The sequence below is a fragment of the Chiloscyllium punctatum genome, chromosome 29 (genome assembly GCF_047496795.1).
Source record: "Chiloscyllium punctatum isolate Juve2018m chromosome 29, sChiPun1.3, whole genome shotgun sequence".
Lineage (NCBI taxonomy): Eukaryota > Metazoa > Chordata > Chondrichthyes > Orectolobiformes > Hemiscylliidae > Chiloscyllium > Chiloscyllium punctatum.
Window position 1 is genome coordinate 76,498,624 of NC_092767.1, and position 25,080 is coordinate 76,523,703.

Consider the following 25,080-nt stretch of genomic DNA (forward strand, 5'->3'; position numbering starts at 1 on the left):
CAAAACCTTTCCAAAGCTTGAGTCACAACACGAGCAGACAAAAGCAGCGAGAGCAAAATATAAGCCTAAAGTATACTTCCACTGATGGAAATTAGCTCAGGAGGCTTCAGGAGAGAAGACAAGCCTGGTGGAAAAGATTCAAACTGATTTAAATAACAAACTCCTTACTGGAGTTATTGGTAATTATTGTAAACTTAGCTATCAACCCACACATGATCTTCCATCAAAGCATTGGCAAGGAATTCAACGACCTAAAGATCAGGCCCTCTGTGAAGGTGGTGAGGAATTGGCATCTTGTATTACAAAGAGACACCATGGCCATTGATGGTAAAATGCACATAGAAATATGTTTATTTAAGCAACATCATAAATACATGCCCAGAGCAACAGATCATTCAGAAATACATGGTCTCCACAGAAAGAGAATATGCATCAGTTAGGCAGGAGCATGCAGTAACTCGCAGGACTGCGGACTTGAAGTTAAGACAAGAGAAGCAGAAAAACTCCAAGAAATAATAACGAGCAATGATATAAAAAGGGAAAATTTTGCTTTTTCGGTCCGCAAAAACAGCCATCCTTACCTACCTTCAAATGCCCATCTGGTTTGTACAGGCACCTTAATGCTTTATACACTGAAACTGCAAGAACACCGTTTAGAGAGAGAATTATAAAGCATACATCCCATAGAGCAGGGTAGTGGCTATTTGCTGTACTTGGTGATTCACCAAGTTACACAAGTCTGAACCTCCCAAGTTTGATTCCCAGCCTTGTATCCAGGGAGCTGATCTCAGCCAGGACAGTGTTTAACCCATTATAATTGGCTTCAGTTGTCCCCTTGGAATGAGAAACAAAGATTGGATAAAACACAGTCATGATCAGTACCTACTGACACCTCCTGAAGATGTGCATATATGAGCATTAGACCAAGGTTTCATGGATGCCTGGAATCTGTCAACTAACCCCCAGTTGGAGTAACTCAAGTAACTCATTGACTAGCTCTCATATGAAGGTACATAAGGGAAGGTCTCTGAATCATAGAATCTTACTGCACAGAAGACTGTTCAGCCCATCACACTTGTACTAGCACCTTGGAAGATGTATCTAATTAGTCCCACTCCTCCTTGAATATTTTTCCCATAGCCCTGAAAAACTTTCTCTTTCGAGTCAAAATTAGTGAACAAATAACAACCCTCTGTCTGGTCATTTTAATGTCTGCAGTGGACGGGCTAACTGACATGCTGCCAATTGGCAGCCATTTCTTCCCAAAATTGCAAAGATTTACATTTTTGTCAAGACTGAGCAGCATCACATCCGGGAGCACCTTTTGGAGACACCAACACTGCTACCTCTTAATGAGCAGATCCTAAAGTTGGGCAATTAGAAATTCCAGTGGGGACTTCAAAAACACAGTTCAGATAACATGAGCACATGTCACATTTACAAGGAAAAGTACATTCAGAATGGGGCCAATTTTCTGAAAACTTGGCAGGTTTGGAGTAGATCAGAAGTTGGGCAGAGTGTGAGCAAGATGGAGTGAGATTTACAATAGCAGGACAGGGACAGATGTGTAGACTAGGGATAGGTAATCAGCTGGTATTGAGGGGTAGCAAGACCAGGGACAAGATGTGATACAGAATGGTTTTGATTTATATAAATATCTTTGAATTGTGCAACACAATGGTGAGAACAAAATTAGCTTTCATTAAAATAGAAAAGCAACTGAATTTGTTAGCGATATTTCCAAACAACTCATTTAAAACCGCCTGATCAAAACATGTTCAAGCATCTTTGACCCATGCTATGAGCTCTGCTATAATCACACACAGCAAGACCTGGTCAAGACCAGGCTTGGGCTGACAGGTGACCTTCATGCCAAATAAGTGCCAGGCAATGTCCACCTCCAACAAGTCAGAATTATTCCCCCTGATTACTAATGGCATTACTGTCGTGAAATTCCTCACCATCAACATCCTGGGGTTTATCACTGACCAAAAACTGAATACTGTGGCTACAAGAGCAGATCAGATGTAGAATATTCTAGCCTCCTGACTCCCCCTTGCCTATTTACCACTAACAAGACACAAGTTAGAAACATGATTGAATACTCTCCACTTGCTAGAAATAAGTAAACATCCAAAACATTCAAAAAGCTCTACACAACCCTACACAAAGCAGCCTTTTGTGTACTATCTACAAGATGCATTGCAGTAATCCAGCAAGTTCCTTTACAGCACCTTCTAAACCTGTAAGTTTCCATCACCAAGAAGAGTAGATGGGTAATAGATGCATAGGAACACCACCCCCCTGCAAGGTCCCCTCCCAAGTTGCACACCATTCTGACTTGGGAATATATTGCTGTTCCTTCAATATTCTCCAATCCTGACAGCAGTGACTGCAGTAGCTCACCACCTCTTCCAGGACAATCAGGAATGGACAATAAATGCTGGCCTTGCCAATGATGCCTACATCATTTTTTGGGATGTGTCAGCTCTGTCTAGAGCACCTTCTCTATTTGTCACAGGGAAATCAGTTGTTGCTACAATACATGACCAGTCAGATACTTGAAAGTACTTTGATTATGCATTTACACTTCTAACCCTATCATTGGTGACCATGCCTTTAGTCATCTGGACCCGAAGCTCTGGAATTCTGTTTCTAAACTCACTCCCTCCCCCTTAAAATGGTCTTTAAAATTGACCTCTTTGACAAAGGTTGTGAGAATTCCTCCATATTGTAACTCAATATCAAATTTTATTTGCTGATATTCTGATAAAATACTTTTGAATATTTTTCATCCTTAAAGGTGCTATGTAAATGCAGAAGGTGTGTGTGTAGCAAAATAATTCTAATTGTAATTTAATAAATTTTCTCTAGGCTGAATTAATTTTGTAAGTTGCAAAAAGTCTGAACAAAAATTTAATTAATTAACCGACAGTTCATTATTGCACCCTTCACAACATGCATTGGTCAGAAGGGGAGGCCTGGTGGCTCAGTGGTTAGCACTGCTGCCTCACAGCGCCAGGGACTTGTGTTCCATTTCAGCCTCAGGCAACTGTCTGTGTGGAGTTTGCACATTCTCCCTGTGTCTGCATGGGTTTCCCCCAGGTACTCTGATTTCCTCCCACAATCCAAAGATGTGCAGGTTAGGTGAATTGGCCATGCTAAATTGCCCGTAGCTTTCAGGGATGTGTAGGTTAGGTGCATTAGTCAAGGGTAAATGTAGAGTAATGGGTAATGGGTTTGGGTGGGTTACTGTTTGGAGGGTCGGTGGAGACTTGTTGGGACAAAGGGCCTGTTTTCACACTGAAGAGATTCTATGATCTATTCTATACTATTAGACTCCCCCTGGTGGTTAGAGACAAGCAATACAACATTGAAGCTTAATGATAGGAAACTTGTGGTGTTTTATGAGTTAGGCAATTTGAGACTCAACATATAGTGTAAAGCTTGCACTAAACCGGTTTCTTTTGCTTCTGAACAGTGAAGGTTGGGACCAGGGCAGAATCTGGTCTTGCCACAGTGCCTTCATTGGTCAAACAGCCTTCCAGCTCATTGCCTAACTTTTCACAATAAAAATGGCTGCAGGGTTGCGTCTGAAGGGAGGAAACAGGGGACCGCATTTTTATAATGTAGAAAGAAAGACTTGCATTTCTATAGCACCTTTCACAACATAGATGGATGTTCCAAAATGTTTCACAGCCAATGAAGTGTACACAGTGATGTAATGTGGACAACCAGCCAATTAGCACCCAGGAAGCTCTACAATGACACCATGATAAATTATAATTAAAATCAGTGTTTGTGATTTAGCTAAGGTAATATCAGTTATAATTATAAAATACATTTCGAATTATTATGAAGAGGCAAGGTCATCTGTGAAAGTACATAGCTGGAGTAATTACAGACAGCACTGATCCCTTATTGGGCAGCCACATATGAACATAATCTAGATTAGACTGGTGCTGGAAAAGCACAACAGGTCAGACAGCATCCGAGGAGCAGGAAAATTGACGTTTCGGGCAAAAGCCCTTCATCAGCCCTTTCTACTCCAATCTTGACTCTGATCTCCAGCATCTGCAGTCCTCACTTTCGCCACACATGAACATAATATGTTTTAATACGGTTTGACTTCACTGAAGGGAACTTCGAGGGATTAGAATCATAGAAGCACAGGAGGAGGAGTCGGCCATTTAGCCCATTGAGCCGGTTCCACTCATTCAATAAAAAAGGCTGATCTTCTATCTCAACTCCATACTCCTGCTCTCTAGCCATACTCCTTGATGCCTTTAGTATCTAAAAATCTATCCATTTCTGTGTTTAACATACAGTAGTCAGTAATTTAGCCACCAACATTTTCTGTGCTGGAGAATTCTAAAAGTTCACCACTCTTGGTGAAATCATTCCTTGTATACAGTCCTAAATGGTTTACTCTATATCTCAAAAATGCAACCCCTTGCTCTAACACCCTCATCCACAGTCAGGCGAAACATCTTTCCTACATCTAGTCCATTCAGCCCTGCCTGAATTTTATACATTTCAAATGAAATCCATGGTTTTGTTATAAGTATTTGCAATAACTTTGACAGTGAAAGAGGGGGATGGCGAGGGGATAGCACAGGAAAGGGATAAGGGAAGCTCAGGTGGAAGAAGGGGATGGGAGCAGGCAAAGGAGAGGGAAAGGGAGATAATGCAATGAGGAGAGGGCTACAGTAAGAGGAGGGTGAAGTCAGAAGAGGGCAATAAGGGAAGGGACAGCTTATCATAAACATGAACACATTTCCAAGATCATTATTCTCAGGGGCAAGAGAAATTCCTTAAGATTTACATTAATTAACAATAGAATCAAGGGGATTAATAAAACACATGATTTTCTGCTTATTTCAGAGGAATAAATCCAGCAATCTTGTTACAAAAAACTTTTAGCACCAACCTCAATGCACTTATAGCACATTTATAAAACATCAGGAATTTCTAATGTTCCTCACTACACGTCTGTTCATGAGTTTGGTTTAATTCACCTTCCATCTTTTCACATTATTTTCTTTTCTTTAAAAAAAATCCAATCTTATAGCTGCCAAATTTACCATGACACACTCACTCTCTCACACATATTAATATAAGACTTTTTTTACACTGATTAGTACATTAAAGTAACAAGTCCAGAGAAAAGGTGGCTTGTGTTTCCAGCTTCCACTTCACATTTACAGCAGCTTTGCTCTTTAACTGCTAGATGACTGCTTTTTTGATACATTTAAAACTAAACATGGAGCAGAATAGAGGAGAGGATTATGACTGGGTGGGGGAGGCCCTTGCTTGGGGCCCTTACCTTCTCAGTGCTAATGATCAAAGCCGACTGAAATGTCAGAATCAAACTCTGATGTGGGAGGATTTCTGTTGGTGATCACTTCTTGTGATTCAGTGAAAACATTAAAATAAACCACAAGAGGCCTCTACAAAAAAAAATCACTAAACTTTAAATGAGGCCCTAGGCTTCAGTGCAACTGAAATGTCAATTTCTGGTTTCATAACGCAAGATTCCTGGATCTCAGTGACTATTTTTTTTAAGATTGCAGTCAGTCACTGGCACCCACAAATCAAAACCACCTTGCTGCAGGTGAAACATCTTTAAAAGGTTGTTTGACAGAAGCTCCCACATGACAAGGTTCTGTAATGATATGAATCAACCTTTAAAAAAAAAACACAATTGAAGACTTTAGGTGTCTGGTTTCCAATTTCCAAAATGTTCGGCTATCTGACCTGAAAATCTAAGTCAGATCTGGCTGCTAATGAGGCAACAGCCAGAAGCTACCTGTGTTCTCTCAGATCTTTTGATTTAAGTTTTCTGATAGAGGTTTTTTTGCTCACTGTTAGAATTATGGAAGACAAAACACCAGGTGTTTTCTGAAGTTGCATTTGTAGACTTTGATGTTCAGCGTGTTCTTGGTTAACCAGAAATCAGGACCCTGTCTTCACTTCTAAGCTGAAACCTGGTTATCCAACGGAGAACACTCTGCTCTCCAATGAATTTTTCCTGACAGACAGCAATCCCAAATCCAAGCAGAATGCTGCTTGGGTATGTGGACAGCCAAAGAAAGATTTCCTGCTCGACGATTTTCCCTTTTTCCCACACCTTCAATCAGTTATTTCCTATTGCTCCGATCAAGGTGAGGAATCCTTGTGCTGGGGATTGAGTAACTACCTCTGTGTTAGCAGCAAGTGCAGACAGGGTTGGGAGGACCATGGAGAAGATACAACATCCAGCTCCCTCTTTTCCAACCCTCACTGTATTGGCCATCCTCTGGCCTGTCTTCTAAAGTTTAGTACCAAGCCAGGAGCAGTTCTTGCTTGAGGTACTTCACCCTGAGACCCAAATTGAGACCAACAAGCCCATTTCATAGAGAGAGTGCTGGCTTCTGGTCAGTTGGAAGCTGAATGTGAGGGTGAAAGAGTTGGAAATAGAGGGATGAAATTCACCTTGAAGTAAAAGATAATCCCCTCCTCCCCCCATTGTAAAAGATGCTGCAAATCAAATCCTACGGAGAAGGCTGGAGAATACAAATGGGTTTAGGGATTGAAAAGATTAGTGCAAATTAAATTTAAATCATGTTGAAAACTGTTACAACATTCAACCTCAATATTAACACCACAGCGAAGCTTTCATCCAAATAGAAGATGGATAACTCCAAATGAAGTCTCCAATTAATCTTCATCCAATTTCAAATGATCAGAATGAAAGAAGAAATGAAATATTTCCCATCCCAGAATCTAGCAGTCCTTTGCACTCGGGTCTTGCCAAGATGGCTGTCCTCATTCATGCCTGCAGGAAATGATGGTGATGGTAGTGATGGTTGAAGGGGTGTGAGGGAAATTGGGGACTGTCAGTGGAGTTGGGGTTGGTGCAACATCACTCATTAATATTACGCAACACTTACCTAAAACGCCATATGGCAGAGTTCAGCTTGGACTAGCTTAAGTTGTGATGCCTCTGGTAGTTTAATGACATGTCCCCACTCAATGTTGAGGCTCACCTGTTAAACCAGACTTCAAGATATGGGGAGACGAGAAAGTGAGGAATGAATTATTGAAATCCTAAGCAGTGGTGCATATGTTAATTTTTCCTGAACTTTATTTTTGGTTTTTACTTCAACAGCATTTTATCTATTTATTCCCATCAGGCATTAACTGAAGCACTCAATAACTTATCCTTCCTGACCAGTCTCATGAAATCGCAAATACAATTTACATCCCTTAACACTCTAATATACAGCAAAGCAGTTGATAAACCAACATGACACATATTTCACTGCACAGGGAAGTTCTCATGTTCTCAGTATCATGGTTCAGGTCATAATTTTGACAGTAAACACACCTTTGGTTTTTACCAATCAAACAGACAGGAATCACAAACCATCTTTACGTTCATTTATATATAATTTTATATATATATATCTTTCAATCAGTATCAAAGGAAAGGTCATCTCATCTATTTAAACTACTGTGGAATGCAGGGATATTTAATTAAGGTACAAGGCACTAGAATCAACTATGACTGCATCTAGCTGAACTAGTATCTAAGATTGTGATTGGCAGTCTTTCTCCAAAGCACAAATAAAGAACCAAGTTGAGGAGGAAGAGTAGAGTCCGAGGAGGAGGGTGAGAAGGTTTTTTTTTTACGACTGCATTTCTGCTCTCAGCATCCAGGGGAACCAACAGCAGAACAGTAATCTGGAATGAGAAGAGACAAGAGAGGGAGGGGAGTTGAGATAAGGACATTCTGGAATATAAAGAGCAGCATGGATTCAGTAAGGGGTATTCAGACCCGAGACAAAACAGACGATGAGCTGAGTAAATCATCAGTCACCCATCCACCTTTTCCCAGTTGGTTGACATCGGTCTGAGAACAAATAATAAATTAGCAGCTTTATTTCTTTCTAAATTATTTCATCTTCAAGCATCTCAACTCTTTAAACTCACCAATTTCAAACTCCAGGTCTGAATTATAGTGCGTAAAAGCTAAGGTATAGAATTCCTCTTCCCAATATTTTTGTGTGTTTTATGCTGTCATTGAGAATGATAGAAATATTTCACAAAAAACAGGCAGAGATTGCAGCCTTAGGGACTTGCATTCACAGCTGCAAGATGCAGAATCCACACGGGTGGAGGTAAGAAATAATAAGAGCAGGAAAACACTGGTACTAAAGGTGCCCCAACATTAGCGACAGAGTAGGATAGAGAATAAACCAGGAGATGTAAAAAAGGACATGTAAAAAAAGGCAGGGCATTAATCATCGATGACTTTAATATTCACGTAGATTAGGAAAATCAGATTGCCAGATGTAGCCATTAGGAAGAATTTATTGTATATTTGGGGCAGATACCGAGAATAATATGTTGTAGATTTAACTAGGGATCAGGCTATTTCGGATCTGGTGATGTGCCAAACTCTAGTGTTGCAATGTCCTCTCCTTGTCTGATATCCTCTCCCCAGTCTCTCACTGCAAGCAGGCTACTGCTGCCAGACTTCAGCTGTGCCCAGGAGCAAAGACCGGTTCATCCAGGAGACTCCAAAGGGTGAAATGAAGGAAAAAAGTGGTGAGTCGGTGATTCTGAGAGCAGTTCAAATTGCAGCTTGAACAGCTTAAAGTTGTAGAGGCTGTTGAGGATAGTATCCCAATTTCACTAAGGAAGATGCTTTAACCTAGATTAGTAAGGGTCGTAGCGTGTGTGATATTCTCACCCTGTACTCTTTCCCAATCGTAACAAGGCACATTTTTTTCATTACCATGGCAATAACACTGAAATGGGGAGGAGGTGATAGTGTTAATGTCTCGAGTTTAAAAAAGTTGCCCGTGGGATGTGGGCATCACTGGCTAGGCCAGCATAATTGCCTATCCCCAAATCGGCTGGAGACCAAAAACTAGCCTTAATGGTGACCCTGAAACCATCCTCAATTGCTGTAAAAATCCATCTGGTTCACTAATGTCCTTTAGGGAAGGAAATCTGCCATCTTTACCCGGTCTGGCCTACATGTGACTCCAGACCCACATGTATCTCCTGACGTGGTCCCAGTGAGCCTCTCAGTCCAAGGGATGGACAATAAACATTGGCCTGACCAAAGTCCCCTACATCTCGCAGAAGAGAATAAATTGAAATCTGCTGAATGCTGATGACACATTGCTGAGGGAGTTGGAGACTGAAACTTAAATCCAGGCAAACCCAATAGTAACACACACATCTAGTTTGTTACAAAGTAAACATTCAAACACAAAGAACACATTGTGTGGAAATCCTCCCTATAAAATATTTTTTAAAATCTAGTGAATTAAAATGACAAAATGCACTTTCATTAACACACTGCTGTCAGAATCAAAGTATCTATGCAGAGATTATTTCATTAATTTGATTACCAATTCATAGATGGTTTAGTGAATACTTTAAAACCTGGTCAGTCTCCACAAGGCACTGGGTTCAGGAGTGAATTTAAGTCTTCAGATCTTTATTTTTTATATAATGCTATAATTTTAATATGTATTAGAATTAAGGCCAAAATTGGGAATTTAGGAAACGGGGGGCACAGTGGTTGGAGCTCAGACGTGGCACTCCAGCCTCTTCACATTTTGAGGGTATCATTAAAGCACAACTTCATGTGGCAACATCCGATGAAAACTTCCTACATCCACATTTTTTAATGGGAAAAGCTGAGACAAAAACATGTGAAGAATTTGTCAACTGGAAGTAATGTGCAAGTTGTAAGCGTGCAAAGAGACTAATAATTTTAAGATTTTCTAGAATAGTCTAGCATGGGTTTTTAATCCAGTTCCCTCACAAATAGAGACAGTACCCCCTTTCAAAACATTCCACGATCAGCTTTCTGCATTTTTCATAAATAACAATCAAAGCAGGGACTGAGAGAAAGAAGTTCTAACCCTGTGCTAAACATTTGATATTCAGATGGTTGCTGATGAGAAACATTTTCAATTAACCCTTTAAATTCTACATGATTTTTGTTTAAAAAAGTAAACACCAATAGTCTTTTATCATTTTATAATGACCTAATGGCAAATAACATCAGCCACAATATCAGGCAGCACGGTGGCTCAGTGGTTAGGACTGCTGCTTCACAGCACCAGGTACCTGGGTTCGATTCCAACCTCGGGCGACTGTCTGTGTGGAGTTTGCACATTCTCCCCGTGTCTGCATGGGTTTCCTCCCACAGTCCAAAGATGTGCCGGTTACGGTGAATTGGCCATAGTTTTAGATGCATCATTCAGAGGGAAATGGGTCTGGGTGGGTTACTCTTCGGAGGGTCTTTGTGGGCTTGTTGGGCTGAAGGGCCTGTTTCCACACTGTAGGGAATCTAATTTAATCACTATTGTGAAAACCTGCAAAGAGGAGTGGCCACCAGAAGACATTATTGTGAATCCTCAGGCCTTCAAAGCGTTAATTTATATCATCAGTCTCTGAACAAGAGAACAAATCATGTGAGGCAAAGAGAAACAACCATTGCAGGGAGCCCTGCAATGCTCCCAGGAACTTGCTTTATCTCACAGGACCTTGGGTTGTAGCTTTCACCTCATCGACATGGAGCTAATGATCCTCTGGGGCAGTGTCAGTGGAGGTTGACTGAACCTTGAGATTCTCTCCCCGATTTTCCCTCATTTTCCTGTTCACACTTATTGGCTGTCAAATTCGATCCTTGCCCTCTGTTTTCCTCACTCAAACTGGCCAACCTCCGCCAAGACCATGAGGGTGGTGACGAACTGGTGACCAACGTGAGGCATCACACTCAAACCCTGTTCTCACCAGACCTTCATAGGTGCAAATTAACCATTGGGCAATGGACAGGAGCAGGAATCCTTGCTGATTTCCCCCTTCACAGGCCCAGGACTGGGACACTCCACCTGACTGCTAACCTGGAGTCAACATCTTAAAGGTATAGTGTTGAAAACTGGGCGAAAAAGTGCAATAAACGATGTTTAAGACTCCTTTAGAGAACCATTAATCATGCCAAACCAGAATATTGGGGAAATCACTTAAAATGAAATTGTGAGATGTTTTAGTCTCTCTATAATGATTTCCCTAGGCACACTGAACAGTGACTTAGTGAGGGAACATCACACACTGATCTCTAAGATAATGAGTGTAGCCAGGAGGTTAGGGTGGCTGCTGTCTAAGAACGATACTGGAAAGAAGGAGAGACAAACAATTGTGGCAACTTCTAAACCTCCCTGTTATCAACAGGGATTGTCCATCCAACAGGTATCCCCATGGTCAACACCTCGCAGTCTGTTTTGGTGAATTGCTGACTTGAAATGACGTGTATAAATATCATAGAGAGGCGAGAAACCCACTTTATTTAGGTTCACACATTTCTGGCTGGCAACCAGAAACCAACTGAATTCAAATCAAACTATCCCTGTGGCTATACTCCCCTTCAAAATCCACTTGAGTTCCAAACCAGTTTGAACACAGACAAAGGCCAGTGACAGCTGCTACTTAAGAATTAATCAGCTGCAATGATTCACAGTGAGAGGTCAAATCTTGGAAAGACAAGAGATTGTTTCAAATCAAACTGCTGGGAATCAAACCTAAACTCAGTTCAAATTTTATGACAGCTTTGCTTTCGATATATATTTTTTAAAGTCACCTATCAAAATGGGTTAACGTAAAAAGCTAATGTTTCTCTTCTCATTTGGCAAGTTGCTTTCTCCACCTCAAGTATCTGCCCCAACCCCAACCCAATTCTCCAGTCTTTCTGGGCTGTTTTAGAAGATTTACAAAAAAATTATAAGGATGTTACCGAGACTGGAGGGCTTGAGTTATAAGGAGAGGCTGGATAGGTTGGGACTTCTTACCCTGGAGCGCTGGAGGCTGAGGGGTGACCTTATAGGGTTTATAGAATCACAAGGAGCATAGGAAAGGTAAATAACTAAGGTTTCCTCCCCCCAGAGTAGGGAAGTCCAAAGCCAGAGGGCATAGGTTTAGGGTGTGAGGGGAAAGATTTAAAAGGGACCTGAGGGGCACCTTTTTCACACAGGGGGTGGTGTGTGTATGGAATGAGCTGCCACAGGAAGTAGTAGAGGTGACAATTATAATATTTAAAAGACACTTGGACAGGTATATGGACAGAAAGGGTTTAGAGGGATATGGGCCAAAAGCAAGAAAATGGGACTAGTTCAGTTTAGGAAACCTGGCCGGCATTGACAAGTTGGGCCAAATGGCTTGTTTCCATGCTGTGTGACTCTAAGTTAGCTCTGCATTCCCCTAACCCAGATGCAACAGCAGTTTAAACATTAACTCAACTCTGTAACTTTCTATTACCTGAGGAACCTGCTGCATATGAAACTGTTACAGAATTGAACCTATTTGTTGTGTAATATGGAGAAGGTCTCTTTGTTATTTCAAACAGGTAGATGAAAAGCCCTCTGTCAGACAAGAGTAGACCTAACAATTCTGTAATTGATATTTTGAATGACCGATGTCATTAAAGATTAAATGTAATTGTTAAAAGCAAAAAAACTAAGATGATGTAAATCCAAAATACAACAGATGACATTTGGAACACATTTCATTTTGCTTCATGGTTTTTTTGTTGTTGTTGTTTTGTATTTTGATCAATTCTTCATGTCTCCAATTTCCATTTGGCCAGCTACCTTCCAGTCATTCACATCTCAACCCAACACATATTTTGTTTCATGACATTGACATCCCCTTCGGCACGTCTATCTTTCTTTCACCAGGACTAAAGGAAGGCCATCGACTCAAAATGCTGACTCGGTTAGTATTTTCACAATCACTATCAGACCTTTGAGTATTTCCAGAATTTTCTGTTGTTACTTGACGTAACTTTTATTGCCTGTCATTCACCAGTACAACGTACGTCCCTGAAATATACAAGCTGAAGATTCGACATCAAGTTCCGAGTCTCTGAGTTAATCCATCCAACGGGCTGCGGTTGATTATCTTTTGGCCTCAACACTGCAATAAGGCTGAAAATAAAAGGAGCTCCCCCCCCCCCACAAACACACACCCCCATGTTGACTGGGACTAGTGACACCTGATGGGGAAATGGGCATGGGTGGAGGTTGTTTAAGGGTAAGAATGAGCCTCTATGCTGAGTAACAGTGGCAGGAATACATACAATTTGTAACACCATTTCACAACCTTTTCCTCCTCATTTCCCTCTTGTGGGGCAATGGTTTAGTAGTATTATCGCTGGTCTATTAATCCAGAAATGTTCCAGCAAGGTAATGTTCTGGGGACCTGGGTTTAAATCCTGCCAAGGCAGATGGGGAATATTGAATTCAGTAAAAACAAAATCTGGAATTAGGAATCTAATGATGACTGTGAATTCATTATCAATAATCAGAAAAAAACCATCTGATTTTCTAATGCCCTTTAGGGAAGGAAAGTGCCATCCTTACCAAAGGGCCTGTACCTGTGCCATACTGTTCTATCTTCTAAGCCTCCTCCAACAGCACATTTCAAACCCACGACCTCAACTTCCCAAAAGGACAAGGGCAGCAGATATATGGGAACACCACCATCTGCAAGTTCCCCTTCAGGCCATTCACCACTCTGACTTGGAAACGTATTGCCGTTCCCTCAGTGTCACTGGGTCAAAATCTTAGAATTCCCTCAGTAACAGCACACCAAGGAACTGTTTGAGAAGACAGCTCACATTTAGGAGGGATGGGAATAAATGTTAGCCCAGCCAATGGCAGTCATGTCCTCTGAATGAGTAAAGAAATGTTAACTGATCTCAGCCATTGCAGAAGTGTCATTCTGTATCATGTGTTGCTGGAAAAGCGCAGCAGGTCAGGCAGCATCCAAGGAGCAGGAGAATCGACGTTTCGGGCATAAGCCCTTCTTCAGGATTCCTGAAGAAGGGCTTATGCCTGAAATATCGATTCTTCTGCTCCTTTGATGCTGCCTGACCTGCTGCGCTTTTCCAGCAACACATTTTTCAGCTCTGATCTCCAGCATCTGCTGTCCTCACTTTCTCCTCATTCTGTATCATCCCCACCACTTCCATCCCTGGGCTAGGCAAGGGAGAACATCCTGCATTTGCACTAGTCAGCCTGAATTTTGATTCCACATGAGCTTGTGTAATCACAAGGAGCTCATTCCACTGGTTGTTCAAAGTACCCCAAGTTCAGATCTGATGGGAGCAAGAATGTGGTTCAGAGGGGTGAAGACACAAGACATAACTTGAGAGATTTCAGGAAGGGGAAATGAGAGATAGACACATCTATTTTACTGAGAGATGTGTTCCTGTCTAACATTGGAATATTAGGTTGGAAGGTCAGGAAGGAGAAAAAGCAGAAGTACATTCTCTATTCTATCCCTTCTTATTTATAAGATGCATAAAGCATTCTTGAACAATGCAGGAAGACACATTACCTGGATATGGAGCTCTCTGATGTGATGTCTTTGGGAGTCCTCACAGCTGCTAAATTTCTCTTGGGTTGAGTCACTATAGAAACAAAAAAGGTGGAGATCGAGATCAAGCCACAGCTACCATATGCACATTGGAACTGATCCAAATCTCACTCCAAGTAGCCATCACCTGCAGTAACTGTTTTGAGTTTTACTCAAATACAGGACTGGGGGCAGTAGGTCAGCACGTTTCTCTGTTAGTCCTGGGATTTGGGCTCCAATTCATTCCACTCTCAGGAAATCAAAGTTGTTTTTCAAGTGACCATTAAGAATCTTTTACAATGTTTTAATGTGGTCAAACCAGTTTTCAGTGATGTGACTCCAAAAACATGAAACAGTGTAGAATCCAATCCACGTGACTAACAGTTTCAAACTCCCCACATCCTCTTTGCATTAAAATTCAGATTCACTGTGCAATCTCTCACCTGTTCCGGAGTATCCCAGAGCTGTCACAATCCTTCCCTTTCACAATCCACAAATTTCCATCCTCCAGTTTAACATTTGAAAGGTGCAGTGAAAAAACAGAGGACTGAGATGAACAGGATCACTCCTTCAGCAAGCCAGCACAGGAATGTTGGGCCAAATAACCTTCTCCTGAGCTCTACAGCTCTCTGCTTTTTAATAATAAACCAGTTCTTTTTAAAATTTGAGTGTTGTCATCTCAACTCACTTGTTACTTGGTGAATTTTTTTGCCAATGGTCCCATCACTTGGGGGTCCCTTAGGTCCACCAATCCTACAGCAGAGAAAGAAGAAAAAAAACTATTCATTTGATACACCTCCAAACAATGACATGTGCGGACAAAAGTCCTAATTTTCTGCAATTCCTGGTCTACATTTTGTTAGAATGGAGCAGTGAGAGTTGTGTGTCTGTTAGGTCTGACCACAATGGATATCATCTAATGGTGAAACAATAAAACTTTCAAGTACTTCTCTAATTGGTTACTAGCAGACTCTACAGTGATTCAGGAGGCACTAAGCCACAGGTGACACTGTCAAGATAGGACATCAGAAGAAGCCAACATTGTCTTAGGTTCTGTCAGGCAATATCTTTATGCTCAGGGTCAATGAAAGCCAATTTCTCAGCTGGAAAAAGAAACAAAAATATCCAACTCTGCAAGTAATCAAGGGCATTTCAAATTAGCCTGCAATGCATAGGCCCCATAAATCTTCAAACATACAAAATAATGACTAGTGAAAAGTTACCTCTGCACCCTGGAAGGAGGGGCAAACACGCCATACTTTGGAGAGCAGGTGTAATACCGGACACCAAACACTGAGCCATCGTGCTTCCCAGTCGCCTTGTCCAGCTCGATACCATACCAGTACCCTGCGAGGGAAATATTGACCCAGTATGAATAACCAATGGAGAAACAGGTAGCAGCTAACATTATTCAAAGGATCACTGTCTGTCTAAAGTCCCAGAGAGAAAAAAAAAACACAAATAAATCTTGGAAATGTGCTGGAAACACTGAGCAGGTCAAGAGAAAGGAATGTAGAGTTAAAACAGTTCAAGTCTCACAGCCTCTCAGCAGATGAAGAGGCTGCCAGAACTAACAGCTCTACCCTCTTAATCCTGGCTCCTTTATTCATAATACTTAAGGAATTTGCAATATCCAAGAACAGGACTAGACATTTAAAAAGTTGTAAATGCCAGTCATGAAGCAATCACAATTCACGGGTGGGTGGGGGCAATTGCTCTGTGGATTAACTCAAGTAATCCACTATCTCTTTAACAATATCCAAATCTTGTTCAAAATTTAACTCCCGGGACAAGGACTTCGCTGGTTGGGTCAGCACTTACTGCCCATCCCTAGGTGTCCTCGAGAAAGTGGTGTGGACTTTATTGCTGTGCCAGCTGGTAACCCAGCTCATTGCGATTTCACTTTTGGGCAGAGCCAGCTCGTCACGCTGTATCAACAGCTGCCCCTTGTGATCAAGGTTGCTGCCACCAACCTCTTTAAAGTTGAGGAAATTAGAGCACCTGCTTGGTCCATTATGACAGAGGAAAACCACTTCTTGGTCTGACTAGAGGGTCACTCACAGTTAACAGGACGTGGTTTACTGCATGTTAGCAACTAGTTACAAATTAATTTGAAGCAAGAGACATTGTTAGATATTTTGATAGACTTTGGGGGTCTCTTCTATTGCAGTGGCAGTGTCCCTATCTCTCAGACAGGAAGCTCAGACTCAAGTCGCTCCAGAGGCGTGTAGTACCATCTCTGAACAGGATGATTAGAAAATCTATAAGGGACGTTGAGGAGGATCAGAGGTTGGGAGTTAATTCTACAAGAACATAAGCTGTTCTGCCATCAAGACCACATGACAATATCATCATAGTGGATGGTGCTTATGACAATCCTCATTGGTAACCCTTTCAGACCCCTAGACAACAGTTCTGCACTGGACTAGTAATCCAAAGGGAGTACTAACACTCTGCAGATGTGGTTTAGAATCCACCAGTTTATGAATTCAAACTCAATTATTAAATAAAACTTCAATAAAAAGCTGGTATGAGTTACAGAGACATGAAGTTGTAAAATAGAATTGGTATATAAGACAAGAAACCTTATTCCATCTGTGTGCGTTGATTACCTCAACTCACATCCTAGATTTGTTTGGTGTTTTCAGAACAGACTAATCAGTCTCTCTGGGATGAGGACAGTCAGTGCTCTAAACCTTTCCTTGAGCACCAGCAACATTCCAAGACAAGACAGTTACATGAGCAAGTTCTGATGGTCAATATCTGGTAGGGACCATGACACAACAATGTAACATTAACTAATTCCTGGGTTAAAGGTCTTATCAGTTTTTATTCATTCACAGGATGTCATTGGTGACCCGGTATTTATTGCCAATCCCTAATTGCCCAGAGGGCCATTAAGAGTTGACCACATTGTTGTGGGCCTGGCATCACATGTAAGTCAGACCAGGTAAAGATGTTAGATTAGAGTATTAGTGAACCAGGTGGGTTTTCATGACAATCGACACCATTAGACTTGCTTTTTGCTGAATTCAAATGTCACAATCTGCCATGGTGGGATTCCTCAGAATATTAGCCTGGCATTCTGGATTACTAGCCCAGTGGTATTACCATCAGAACACTGCCTCCCCTAGGAAGAGTAAAGCATGAACAGGTTGGGACTTAAGCCATTGGAGTAAGTGAGATGTTCATAAGTGATCTTATTGAAACTTATAAAGATCCCGAAGGGACTGGACAGAGTGAAGGCTGTTTTTCTTATTAGGCAAACTAGAACAAGCACACAGTTTAAGAATAAAATGGAAGCCAGGCAAAATTAGAAATTTCTCTCAGAAAGACATGAGTCTGTGGGATTCACCAGCTGTGGAGGTGCTGTCATTGAATTGATTCAAGGCTGATTTAGACACATTTCTGATCAACAAAGGGAGGGAAGTCTTGTGGGGCACATACGGAAAGATGAGCTGACACCATATTCAGATCAACAATGGTCTTATTGAATGGTGGAACAGGCTTAAAGCACCAGATGCTCTACTTGTGCTTTTAAGTGCGATGTCCCCACGACTGAAAGCCCACAAGACACTCTGAATATCTCTTAATGACTTCACTCACCTGGAGCAAAGTCTGTTTTACCGTAATACCGAATTATTCCTGGTTTCTGACCCGCAACCAACACTTGGTCTCCAATCTCGATCTTCACACCTTCTCGATCAAGGCTTCCCACTGACAAGGACTTCCTTCTCAAGGCTGAGAAGAGAGAGGGAGAGGGATAAACTGGGGGTGATGGCAATGTAGATACCAGGCTGGGTGAGATCAATTATCTGTCATTATGATGGGGCCCAAATCTTTGGAACCAGAAATCTATGAAAAATATACCACAACAGCATTGACTAATAAAGAGACACTTACACAGCCAACCTTTCACATAATTAGCATCATAAGTTGCTGGAATAATTTTCAGTTGGTTGAAAGGCTTCGAATTGCTGAGTGAGTCGATGATGATTTTATTCAACTCCATGTCTTGACTAGGACTTAATGATTTAATTGACAGACATTAAGGAAATCATTGTTGGGCACTTAGAAAAACTGAAGGTAATCAATATGATGTAAAGCATATGATATATAGTAGTCTATTTTACAATGTGGATTTGAACTGATGAATTATTTTGGTCTGTGTGTATGAAGTGGTTAAATAATTAATTTGTTAGCTTTTCTAAAACTAGTTTTTGTAACAAATATGAGAGTAAGATGGCTCCTGGAGTGATAGTGGTAATTTGTTTGTATTGTGAGAGTTTTATGATCAGAGGAAGCAAACATTGACAAACATTAGCCTTCTTTTGGTTTCGAAAAATTGAGCCTTTTTGTGGAGGATAAATCCCCAGAGAGTGGACAGCCATTTTGTTTCAATTTGAATAAGTCCTAGCTGAGGTTACATATACAAAACAGTTTCTCCTAGAGAAAGGAATTAGTTTGAAACAGAAAATAGATTTCCACAGTGTTTGGGTTTTAGCTTGAGAGTTCTAGACCAGAACCCTGGAAGGGTCATTTGAAGCAGAGAAAATCTGAGCTCAACTGTATTAATGATCATGGAAGAGGTTATCAAACTCTTTAAGACCCAGAATTGAAAAATCTTCCAATTTGTGTTTTATGTAAATAGGTGGTTTATTCTAGCTTCATTTTTTTGTGAAGGAAACTTCCATTCAAAACCAAATCTGCTGCATTGCATGTTTATGTTTATGTTTTAGTGAAACACTGCCTTCAGTGAATAAAAACTAAAACTGAATATGATTAATCAAGACAGATTTCACTTTGGGATCTGACTTGTCCAGTGATAACATCAGCTGGGATCATAGCATAAGGAGAATTGGACGTCACCTTTCTGGGGCAGAGATGAATAGAGTTTTCCTTCTCTCAGAGGGGTGTGCAAGTTTGAAACTCTCTGCTTCACAGGCAGGGTCATTGCATATTTCTGACGTGGAAATAGACTGATCTCCTTGCTGAACATAAACCCATGTTTTCAGGGCAGAGATGGGAGTGGGGAATCCATAACACAAGCCAATCAGTCACCATCTTATTCAGTAGGCTTAAGGGGCAGAATGGCCGACTCCTGCTCCTAATTTTTTTTTTGTATGTAACGGAGTCTATATTCCCTTAATAAGTGAATGACAGTTGTAACAATTTCACACAAAGAATATTTGCTCAAACCTGTATGTTCAGATGGATTTAAATTTAGGCATGTATTAATGGAAAGTTATCACATATACTGTGCCTGTAAAGTGACAAAATCACACCACAGCACATGAACCCTTAATAAACATCAATGCTTTATAACTATTCGTACAGTTCCATTATATTGTACAGGCCGTGACACTAATTCATTTTATTTGGATTGAAAAGTGTGGCACTGGAAAAGCACAGTGGGTCAGGCAGCATCCGAGGAGCACAAGAGTCAACGTTTCAGGCATAAGCTTTTCATATTAATAAATTAACCTACATTACAGCAAAATATATCAAAATGGAGCTTCTATATGTGTGAACACTCCACTGGGTGTCTATTACTGCCCACTCATTGTAACTTCTCAATATACATTGGAAACTTTAAATGATGCTAGGCACTGCTGGTAAGGTCATGTTTCTTGCAACACATTCCCACTGGCTTTCACGAACCATGGTCACAAAATGTTTAAGCCCAAGTTGATCTGCAAGCGGTTAGCACTGCTGACTCATAGCGGCTAGGGTGTCGGGTTCGATTCCAACCTCAGCGACTGAGTGTGTGGAGTTTACACGTTCTCCCTGTGTCTGTGTGTGTTCCCTCCGGGTGCTCCGGTTTCCTCCCACAATCCAAAGATGTGCAGCTTAGGTGAATTGGTCGTGCTAAATTGTTCATCTTGTTCAGGGATGGGTGGGTTAGGTGCGTTAGTCAGGGGTAAATGTACGATAATAGGGTAGGAGAATAGGTCTGGTTGGGTTACTCTTTGGAGGGCTGGCGTGGACTTGTTGGGCCAAATGGCCTGTTTCCACAGTGTAGGGATTCTATGATAAAGTAACATGATTTATTGGAACTTGGCAAAGGATCAATTCTGGCCCAGTTATGTCTCAATGGATCACTGCACCCCCTTGAATGGACACTCCCTACGGAGTACTGGGAGAGTGCTGCATTGTCACAGGGGTTGTCCCTCAGCTGACTCCTTAATCTGAGGGCCAAAGGTACTAAACCAAGGAAACATTATAACAGAACAACCTCGATTATCCAAATAAGACAGGCGGGCAGTATTTTGTTCAGAAAAAACTCATTGTTCAGATAACTGATCTGATTGTAAACAAAGGAAGCACTTATGGGAGATCTTGTTCGGATAATTCGAAATTCGGATAATTCATGCATGGATAACTGAGGTTGTTCTGTACTTAGAATCCCTACAGTGGGGAAGCAGGCTATTCAGCCCATCGAGTCCACACTGACCCTCTGAAGAGCAATCCACCAATCCACCCTAACCTGCACATCTTTGGCCTGTGGGAGGAACCCGGAGCAAACCCACACAGGCATGGGGAGAATGTGCAAACTTCACACAAACAGTCACCCAAAGGTGAAATCGAACTGGGGTCCCTGGCACTGTGAGGCAGCAGTGCTAACCACTGAGCAGAAAGCTGACCTCTACCAGAGAATGATAATGTCACTGTGTTACAGTTATTCATTGGTGATTGCTTTAAATGAGGGTGATGGCTCCCCCAGCATTGAAAGAAGGGGGAGTTATCTGGGGTAGGGGGCCAAACTTCACAGCACAAAACCAGCAAATAATAGCAAAATACTGCAGATGCTGCAAGTCTGAAATAAAAGACAGAAAATACTGGAGAAACTCAGCAGGTTTGGCAGCATCTGTGGAGACAGAGTCCAGATATCAGAGTTCCAAAGTTGTCTCTATTTTTCTCAGCATTTACTATTTTCATTAGGCTAACTGGCCTTTCATCTCACTGCAATTTGTGGGATTCTCCTGAATATAAACTGATTAATGTGAATAACTACATAACACCAACCCCCCATCAGCCCCCAGCCCACACCCCTGGCTGCCCTGAAACCCCATCCAACACAGCCCCCCCACCCCCAACCAACTCTGCCCCCATCCCCACCAACCCCACTCCCTCCCCCACTTCTGGGGCAGCCGGACTGGACACAGAAGACTGCTGCTGCCTTTGGGGGGGGGGGGGGGGGCACGAGTCAAGCGCGCGCGTACACACACACACACACACACACACACACACACACACACACACACACACACACACACACAGCAACCTTTTGACAAGATCCACCTTTGCCCTGTACAGGCCAACGTTGGAGAGATTATCTGGGGAATCAGGGTTTAAAACCCCAAGGAAAGCATGGAGGGAGACACAGAGGGGGCAGGAGATCAGTCATTTAGAGACAGTGCCAGGGCTCCCATCAATGGTTGTTCTTGGCAGCATTTCAGTAAGCCGAGTTCATTTTTAATCATGTAAACAAAAGGTGCGATCAGGGTTGGAAACATCTCTTCGATGTAATGTTTCTATTGGGACCTTGAGATCTTCTCCAAATAATACAAGATTTGGATAATTGATATTCGGATAAATGAGGTTCCTCTGTATACACCGAGGGTGAAAGTTGTATATATATTCAATGAACAGCGGGAAATACAATTTGAGACACACACACCTTTTTTATCTTTCTTCATCTTCCCTGTCATTCGAGAGAAATCCATTCTGGGAGTTTTAGGTGTCGAGGTTACAGAAGACGGGGTCTGATCGGGAGCTTTACTGATTTTAGACACTGGAGAAAAATAACCTGGAAAACAAAGCACAATAACCAAGTTAGCCTGACATCAGGCATGGGAAACACATTAGAATCCATTATAAAAGATTTAACAGCAAAGTACTTGAAAATCAGTGACAGGATTGGATGCAGTCAGCTTGGATTTACAAAGGGGAAATCATGGTTCACCAATCTCATGGAATTTTTCAAGGATGTAACTAGTTAGGTTGTTAAGGGGGAGCCAATGGATGTGGTTATTTGAACTTTCCAAGGGCTTGCAATAAGGTCCCACATATGAGATTAGCGAGTGAAGTTAAGCATTCAGGGATTAGGGACAGTGTGCTGACATGGAGAGAGGACTGGCTGGCAAACAAGAAAACAAAGATTAGGAACGTGTCATTTTCTGAGAGCAGGCAGTGACTAGCAGGGTACCAGCAGAATGCACATTGCACAGACCCTAGCTATTCACAATCTACATTAATGACTGAGATTAGAGAACTAAATGTAATATCTCCAAGTTTGCAGCCAACATACAGTTGGATAGAAGAGTGAGCTATGGGGAGGATGCAGGGTTGCTTCAGTGTGATCTAGACAACTTGACTGAGTGGGCAAATACTTGGCAGGTAAAGTATAATGTATATAAATGTGAGGTTATCCATTTTGGTAGCAAAAGCAGGGAAGCAGATTGTAATCTGAATGGTGGCAGATTGGGAAAGGGAGAGGTGCAATAAGAACTGGGTGCCCTTACACATCAATCACTGACAGTAGGCATTGCAGGTACAGCAAGCAGTGAGCAAGGCAAATGGGATGCTGGCCTTCAAAGCAAGAGGATTCAATTACAGGCACAGGGTTGTCTTGTTGCTGTGTTATAGGGGCCATGGTGAGACCACATTTGGAGTATTATGTGCAATTTTGATCTCTTTATCTCAGGAAGGATATCCTGGCGATGGAGGGAGTGTGATGAAGACTTATTGCTGGGACAGCAGGACTGATGTACGAAGACAGACTGGATTGGTTAGGACTATATTCACTGGAGTTTAAAAGAATGAAGGAGGATCTCTTAGAAGGCTAAAACAACTAAAAGGCTGGATAGGCTGGACTTTTTTCACTGCAGCGTAAGAGGTTGAGAGGTGACTTACAGAAATTTATAAAATCATGAGTGGCACAGATAGGATTAATGATAGGTGTCTTTTTCCTAGGGTGGGGGATTTCAAGACAAGGAGGCACATTTTTAAGGTGAGAGGAGAGAGATTAGAAAAAGACATGTGGTGCACATTTTTTACACAGAGGATGGTTTACATTTAGAATGAACTTTCTGAGGAAGTGGTGGATAGGGGTACAATTACAACATTTAAAAAGACATTTAGATAAGTTCATGAATAGGGAAAGGTTTGGAGGGATATGGACCAGGAGCATGAAGGTGGGACTAGTTTAGTTTAGGATTATGTTTGGCATGGACCGGTCTGTTTGCAAAGAGTCTGTTTCCATGCTGTATGACTCTGACTCTAGGACCAATCCCTCGGCTACAGGACAACCTTAGTGAACAAGCTATCCCTCACCATGTTTCGGAGGGCAAATGAAATAGCTTATTCCTCCAACACTGCCATCATTCTTCCCTTCGGGCTCATCTAGCTCGACGCCAACCCACTGTCCACTGGCAAACTCAGTGGTGCCACAGAATCGCAACGTTCCAGCCTAGAACAAGTGGAGAAACAAATCAAAGGTTTCAGTCTCCAGGAGACACACAGCTTGAGGTGAGATGACAAATTCACCTTGGCCCAATCCAAAACCCTCTCCCTTTTTGAACAAAGAAGTTCTGTGATCAAACCCTACCCTAGAATTTGAGCGTGTGACCCAGACCACAATGTGTGGTACAGCTCTCACTGCAAGTTCAAAACTCCTCCCTTGACCAAAAACCCAGATTGACCAATCATTGGTCTTGAGGAATTTTGCTGGACTCAGAATAGTTTCTGTATTTATGGTGCACAGAAAAATGAACCACAAACATTTGCGAGGTACTTGGGGATGCTTTACAAGAGATGAGCCAAACCCAAGATCTCCTTAACTCTCCAAGCCTTTGCCAATTCATTCATCTTCGATATTTACTAACTAAACTGTTCCGAGATGCTATTATACATCTCTGATCAAATGCAACTTTCTTCATTCATGGAGGGAGGACATCACTGGCAATGTCAGCATTTATTACCCATCCCTAATTGCCCAGATGACAATTAAGAGTCAACCACCTTGCTGTGGGTCTGGAACCACATGTAGATGAGACCAGGTAAGGAACATTAGTGAACCAGCTGACTGTTTCCTGACAATCGACAATGGATTTGTGGTCATCAACTTACTCTTAATTCCAGATTTTTTTTTCATTGAGTTCTAATTCCACCATCTGCTGTAGCTGGATTCAAACCGAGCTCCCCAGAATGTTCCCTGGGTCTCTGGATTAACAGTCCAGCAATAATACCACTAGGCCATCACCTCCCCTGTTGAACATGGGGCTCCTAGTCCTGAGGTAGGAACAATATCTCTGCACCACATGAGACCATAATTCACTCTAATATACAATTACACATGGTTGGTTGACCTCTCCCCACTTTCTGGATAATGGGCCTAAGCTCCATACCTAGCTCTCTCAAGGTAAAAACCATTCTTTTGTCTACCAGACTGTTGAGAACCAGACCAGACCCCCTCAAAACACCTTAAGAAAGTAGCCTAGATTCTAACTCTTTTTATTCTTAATGCAAATATCAAGGACCTGTTTCAGATGTACTGGTCAAAATCCACGATGTTAAACAAAACACAATTTATTTAAACACTGCAGTTACAAAAAAAAACTAAAGAAAGAGGAATTTAGAATAACTTAAGTCTATTGG

The 25,080-nt window shown here is 41.7% G+C and overlaps 1 protein-coding gene across 3 annotated transcripts in view; it reads right to left on the reverse strand.

The window, feature by feature from the left end:
- Positions 1–328: 328 nt before the first annotated feature.
- clip3 (CAP-GLY domain containing linker protein 3) overlaps positions 329–25,080 on the reverse strand; it is a 63,329-nt gene continuing 38,577 nt past the window's right edge. For all 3 annotated transcript variants that reach the window (XM_072549512.1, XM_072549511.1, XM_072549510.1), the window contains exons 8-14: positions 23,758–23,893; positions 22,103–22,231; positions 18,028–18,162; positions 15,645–15,768; positions 15,110–15,174; positions 14,404–14,476; positions 329–7,725 (exon numbers count right to left, since the gene is read on the reverse strand). In XM_072549512.1, the coding sequence (XP_072405613.1) occupies positions 7,671–7,725; positions 14,404–14,476; positions 15,110–15,174; positions 15,645–15,768; positions 18,028–18,162; positions 22,103–22,231; positions 23,758–23,893 (717 nt within the window). In that variant the 3' untranslated portion in view covers positions 329–7,670. The remainder of the gene's footprint in view (positions 7,726–14,403; positions 14,477–15,109; positions 15,175–15,644; positions 15,769–18,027; positions 18,163–22,102; positions 22,232–23,757; positions 23,894–25,080) is intronic.